Raw genomic sequence first — 6453 nt, forward strand, 5'->3', positions numbered from 1 at the left:
TAGTCATGTAGATGGAGGGATTAGTCATGTAGATGGAGGGATTAGTCATGTAGATGGGGGGATTAGTCATGTAGATGGGGGGATTAGTCATGTAGATGGGGGGATTAGTCATGTAGATGGGGGATTAGTCATGTAGATGGGGGGATTAGTCATGTAGATGGGGGGATTAGTCGTGTAGATGGGGGGATTAGTCATGTAGATGGGGGGATTAGTCATGTAGATGGGGGGATTAGTCGTGTAGATGGGAGGATTAGTCATGTAGATGGGGGGATTAGTCATGTAGATGGGGGGATTAGTCATGTAGATGGGGGGATTAGTCATGTAGATGGGGGGATTAGTCATGTAGATGGAGGGATTAGTCATGTTGATGGGGGGATTAGTCATGTAGATGGGGTTTTTAGTCATGTAGATGGGAGATTAGTCATGTAGATGGAGGGATTAGTCATGTAGATGGAGGGATTAGTCATGTAGATGGGGGGATTAGTCATGTAGATGGGGGGATTAGTCATGTTGATGGGGGGATTAGTCATGTAAGATGGGGTTTTTAGTCATGTAGATGGGGGGATTAGTCATGTAGATGGGGTTTTTAGTCATGTAGATGGAGGGATTAGTCATGTAGATGGAGGGATTAGTCATGTAGATGGGGGATTAGTCATAATGATGGGGACAATGAGTCATGTGGATGGGGGGAATTAGTGTTGTAGATGGGGATAAATAGTCATGTAGATGGGGGGGAATTAGCCATTTAGGGGGGAGTCTGGAACTAATAATTTAGAAGGGGGGCTGGAATGAGTCATTTAGGATGGGGGCTGGAATTAGTCATGTATATGAGGGGAATTGGTCATGTGGATGGGGGGAATTAGTGTTGTAGATGGGGATAAATAGTCATGTAGAAGGGGGGGATGAGCCATTTAGGAGGGGGGCTGGAACAAATAATTCAGAAGGGGGGCTGGAATGAGTCATGTATATGAGGGTAAACAGCCATGTGGATTGGGGGAATTAGTTATGTTGATGGGGAATGAGTCATGTTGAAGGGGGGATTAGTCATGTTGATGGGGGAATTAGTCATGTTGAAGGGGGGAGTTAGTCATGTGGATTAGGGGAATTAGTCATGTTGAAGGGGGGAATTAGTCATGTGGATTGGGGGAATTAGTTATGTTGATGGGGGAATTAGTCATGTTGAAGGGGGGAATTAGTCATGTGGATTGGGGGAATTAGTCATGTTGAAGGGGGGAATTAGTCATGTGGATTGGGGGAATTAGTTATGTTGATGGGGGAATTAGTCATGTTGATGGGGGATTTAGTCATGTTGAAGGGGGAATTAGTCATGTGGATTGGGGAATTAGTCATGTTGAAGGGGGGAATTAGTCATGTGGATTGGGGGAATTAGTTATGTTGATGGGGGAATGAGTCATGTTGATGGGGGAATGAGTCATGTTGATGGGAAAAATTAGTAATGTTGATGGGGATAATTAGTCATGTTGAAGGGGGGACTTAGTCATGTTGAAGGGGGGAATTAGTCATGTGGATAGGGGGAATTGGGCATGTGGATTGGTGGGAACTGAGTGATGTAGATAGGGGGGAGTCATGATGATTGGGTGTAATTAGTCATGTGGATGGGGGGGAACTGAGTGATGTAGATAGGGGGGGGTCATGATGATTGGGTGTAATTAGTCATGTGGATGGGGGGAACCGAGTCATGTAGATGGGGGGGAAATTAGTCATGTAGATGGAGGGGGGACTGAGTCATGTAGATGGGGGGGAACTGAGTCATGTAGAATGGGGGGGAACTGAGCCATGTAGAATGGGGGGGAACTGAGTCATGTAGATGGGGGGGACTGAGTCATGTAGATGGGGGGGAACTGAGTCATGTAGAATGGGGGGGAACTGAGTCATGTAGATGGGGGGGGACAGAGTCATGTAGATGGGGGGAAAATTAGTCATGTAGATGGAGGGGGGAGTTATGAGCAGTTCAGAACCCAAGCCACACATGATCAAGTTTACCAGAAGGCACTTGAAAGTTTACCCGTTTTTTTGTTTTTGGGGGTTGGGGGACTAATTTGGTTGATTTATGAGGGTCATATTTACATCCATTGTTAGAGTACAGTAGAGAGAACCTGCCTGTAATTCCCCTCCAGTCCAACAGAGGGCAGAAACACCAGCGTCACTTCCTCTGAGAGCTGACGGTCACAACAAGGTGGAGGAAGAGGCAGAGAGACCAGGGTTGTTGCGTCGTCTTCGACTGCAGCCTTGCGTGACAACACCAAACCGGATTCGTGTTTCTGGTATAGACATTTTTTCTTCTTCTCGAAGGGGACCAATCTTATATTTACACATTTCATCGACCAGTGTAAATGAACTGTTCTGTTTGGTGTTTTAACTTGGATAAAAGTTCAGGAAAACCTTCTAATGGAGGCTTGCTGGGCAAAATGGCTGGGCTCTCTGAAATGTGAAACGTACACGGGTCAGCAGTGGTAGCAGAAATAACTGGCTACGAAAGGGCGTTTTTATAATTCCTTATAACTCGCAGAAATACCGTTTATTTTCACCGCTGGGTACAAAACAGTTTTGTATCCATATGCGTTGGGATTGAATTTTATTGCGGATACCTGCATTTTTTTTCCGACTGTTCCGTGTTGTTTTTATTTTCCTTCCCCCAAAACCCGATTGCTGCTTGACTGATTTGGCATTGTTACTGCGGTCTGTTATTGTCTCGTCGTCAGCTGTGGATACTCTCACTGTTGGATGGGAACTGACGAACAACAATATATATACGACGCAACAGCCGACAGAACACATTTCAGAAGTTTGCTTTGGTGTGACAATTATATTTATATATATATATATATATATGATCGATACCGATGTGTATACTGTGTACTAACTAATCTACATTAATTCGTAACACTCGGCTATTATTGATATTCGGCACGCCAATTAAATTAAAACTCGAAACCTTTTTTATATTTACCAAAAACTATTATAAAACAGACACTTTTTTTTCAGTTACCATTGGACACTGCATTTGTTTTTTTTGCAGGTAAATACCATCTAAATAAACCTGCAATCATGGGTGAATTCCTGAAATACATCGACTACGATCACAAGACCAGTTTCCTGAAGATGTTGAACCAGCAGAGGATGGAAGGGGACCACTGTGACGTTGTGGTTGTGGTGGAAAACGTTGAGTTCAGAGCTCACCGCTGTGTCCTGGCCGCCTGCAGCATCTACTTCAAGAAGCTGTTTAAAAAACAGAACGATGTGGACAACTCCATCGTGGAGCTCGACTTCATCCGTTCAGACATCTTCGAGGAGGTCCTCAATTACATGTACACCGCCAGGCTCGCGGTCCGCAAAAAGGACATCAACCTCATGATGTCATCCGGACAGGTCCTGGGGATCACGTTCCTCGACAACCTGTGTTCGCAGAAACGTGAGCCCAACATGAAGCTGAGTCGTGAGAACCAGGCGCCAGGGGACGGTATGAGAGCCCAGGACGCCATCCTCAAAGAGCTGGCAATGGAGGAGGTGAGGAAGAACAGCTTCTACGATGGAGGGATGGAGGCCATGGGCTCTGGAGGGCCTCACGGGGTCCCTCCTCACTTCGGCGGGAACATGTCTAAAGACCCCCACAGCGCCCACGGCTGGACCTCCTCGTCCTCCTCCTCCAGCGATATGAAGCTTGACTACCTGCTGTACGGCCACCGCTCTGACGGCATCCACCCGGGAATGAAACCAGGCGGAGACGGCCCCAAGAAAGACAAGTCCCACCTGGCCCACCGTCCGTTCGCTTGCGAGGTGTGCCCCAAAACCTTTACCACCCAGGCCCACCTCAAAGAGCACCTGAAGATCCACACAGGCTTTAAACCGCACCGCTGCCTGGTCTGTGGCAAGGCGTTCATACGAGGGCCCGACTTAAAGCGGCACGAGAGGGTCCACAGCAACGAGAGACCCTTCGGATGCCAGATGTGTGAAAAGGCCTTCAAGCACAAGTCCCACCTGCGAGACCACGAGCGGCAGCACCGAGGGGAGAGGCCCTTCAACTGCGGCTCCTGTGACAAGGCGTTCATCAAAGCGTCCGACCTGAAGCGCCACTGGAACACGATGCACAGCCAGCGCAGAACGCTGTCCCCCGCCGCCGCCGCCACCGCCGCCCCTGGCGGCATCCAGGGAGACGCCGACACGCAGAGCCAGAGGGACTGGAAGCTAGAGGCTGGGCCACATTCGTAAGGACGGACTGTTACACAGACACACACACCATGCGTATATAGTGACAGACACACACACACGTACTAACACTCATGAATACACATGTGCACACACACACACACACACAAGCATCCAGAAACACATGAATACTAGCCCTGTGATATGTACTGAGGTGTAACAATGAGAAGATGGTGGGATCATACCGTATCCATTACTGTAATGACATAATGGGCATGTAGTAAAAATGATCCTATTGAATTGTATTTTATTGAATTGTTTAGGTTTTTGTTTTTTCCCCACTTCATGTAGAATAATAATAATAATAATAATGTTTAGGCTATTATCTACTACGACGACCATTAATGTATATTTTTCACATTTAAAAAAAAAATATTTAGACAAACAGGGTTCTTCTTATTATAACTTTTATTTATTTTACTTTATTGAATATCAGTAACATTTAAGTGTTTTTTTTTGTTTAACCTTACTGTATTTTAAGACAACAACAACAACAACAACAACAACAATTGTGATTCTCTTCATAACATTTTTGCTGTGTATATCTTTTTACATGTGGATCTTAAAATGGCTGTTTTTATTGTAATGATTGGTTGATATTACACTGTAGGAGTCACCATTCTGCTTTTGATACATACAGGTTATACCAAAGTCTTGGGCCTTCGATAGACAGCTGGGTAACAGGTTAATACCATTGTCGGTTCTGGAAATAAATCAACATTCCAAGTCACATTTTCCATCCTCATTTGGGGAAAATACAAATGGTGGAAAATTGGGAATTATTGGAATTTTCAGTTTGCTTGCGGAATTGGAATGGATTTGACCCCTGACCTTTGACAAGCAGTCTGAAGGAGGGCTGTTCATTGTCTGTTCAGCCCAAGCAGCATGAGTCCGACCAGATTTACTGTTATACAGTGTCACTAGCCGATCAGAGAGAGATACCACATCTGTATCAGTAGCCTATCAGAGAGAGATACCACATCTGTATCAGTAGCCTATCAGAGAGAGATACCACATCTGTATCAGTAGCCTGTCATCAGAGAGAGATACCACATCTGTATCAGTAGCCTATCATCAGAGAGAGATACCACATCTGTATCAGTAGCCTGTCATCAGAGAGAGATACCACATCTGTACCAGTAGCCTATCATCAGAGAGAGATACCACATCTGTATCAGTAGCCTATCATCAGAGAGAGATACCACATCTGTAGCTACCGTCAGAGAGCGATCGATACAACCACGTCTGTATCACTAGCCTATCATCAGAGAGAGATACCACATCTGTATCACATCTGTAGCTACCGTCGGAGAGCGATCGATACAACCACGTCTGTATATATACTGTAGCTTGACTAGTTGCACAATTTAAATATTTAGGACACACAATTATGAAATGAAAATATACCGTTGTTCTCTCACACTTTGAAAATAAACCAACATTTGATGAATAGATTTTTTTTTGGGGGGGGGGGGGGGGGCATTGTTATGATCTGATTTAAAATGTATTTTCATGAGGGCGTTACTTTAGTATATGGTAATAGTTATGACTGTAACCCAGAACTCAGTAACGATGTGTATTTGTGTCAATACACACACATTCTATAGCAGTTACGGAATTGTTTTCTTGTGTCTGATTCAATTACAGTAACTTTGGATAATATTAGTTCGGGGACATTTAGGGTAACGTCCCGAATCTGGTGCCATTTGAGACGTACACATAGACTAAATCAAATCCAATTTATTTATATAGCCCTTCTTACATCAGCTGATATCTCAAAGTGCTGTACAGAAAGCCAGCCTAAAACCACAAACAGCAAGCAATGCAGGTGTAGAAGCACGGTGGCTAGGAAAAACTCCCTAGAAAGGCCAAAACCTAGGAAGAACCTTAGAGAGGAACCAGGCTATGTGGGGTGGCCAGTCCTCTTCTGGCTGTGCCGGGTAGAGAGGAACCAGGCTCTGAGGGGTGGCCAGTCCTCTTCTGGCTGTGCCAGGTAGAGAGGAACTAGGCTCTGAGGGGTGGCCAGTCCTCTTCTGGCTGTGCCAGGTAGAGAGGAACCAGGCTCTGAGGGGTGGCCAGTCCTCTTCTGGCTGTGCCAGGTAGAGAGGAACCAGGCTATGAGGGGTGGCCAGTCCTCTTCTGGCTGTGCCAGGTAGAGAGGAACCAGGCTATGTGGGGTGGCCAGTCCTCTTCTGGCTGTGCCAGGTAGAGAGGAACCAGGCTATG

General features: G+C 45.7%; 1 protein-coding gene across 2 annotated transcripts; it reads left to right on the forward strand.

The window, feature by feature from the left end:
• Positions 1-2190: 2190 nt before the first annotated feature.
• Positions 2191-5836, forward strand: LOC139387221 (zinc finger and BTB domain-containing protein 14-like). 2 transcript variants are annotated; one of them, XM_071133302.1, is made up of 2 exons: positions 2191-2285; positions 3041-5836. In XM_071133302.1, exon 2 carries the CDS (start codon positions 3070-3072, stop codon positions 4228-4230), a length of 1161 nt encoding a protein of 386 aa, XP_070989403.1. In that variant the 5' UTR covers positions 2191-2285; positions 3041-3069; the 3' UTR covers positions 4231-5836. The 2 variants fall into 2 exon arrangements, with proteins under 2 accessions (XP_070989403.1, XP_070989404.1); XM_071133303.1 differs by having other exon boundaries at positions 2200-2816.
• The last annotated feature ends 617 nt before the right edge of the window (positions 5837-6453 follow it).

The sequence above is a fragment of the Oncorhynchus clarkii genome, chromosome 28 (genome assembly GCF_045791955.1).
Source record: "Oncorhynchus clarkii lewisi isolate Uvic-CL-2024 chromosome 28, UVic_Ocla_1.0, whole genome shotgun sequence".
Taxonomy (NCBI): Eukaryota; Metazoa; Chordata; class Actinopteri; order Salmoniformes; family Salmonidae; genus Oncorhynchus; species Oncorhynchus clarkii.

Bases quoted from the DNA above. Each gene is read 5' to 3' on its own strand.
- LOC139387221 (XM_071133302.1), top strand. From the start codon at position 3,070: ATGGGTGAATTCCTGAAATACATCGACTACGATCACAAGACCAGTTTC.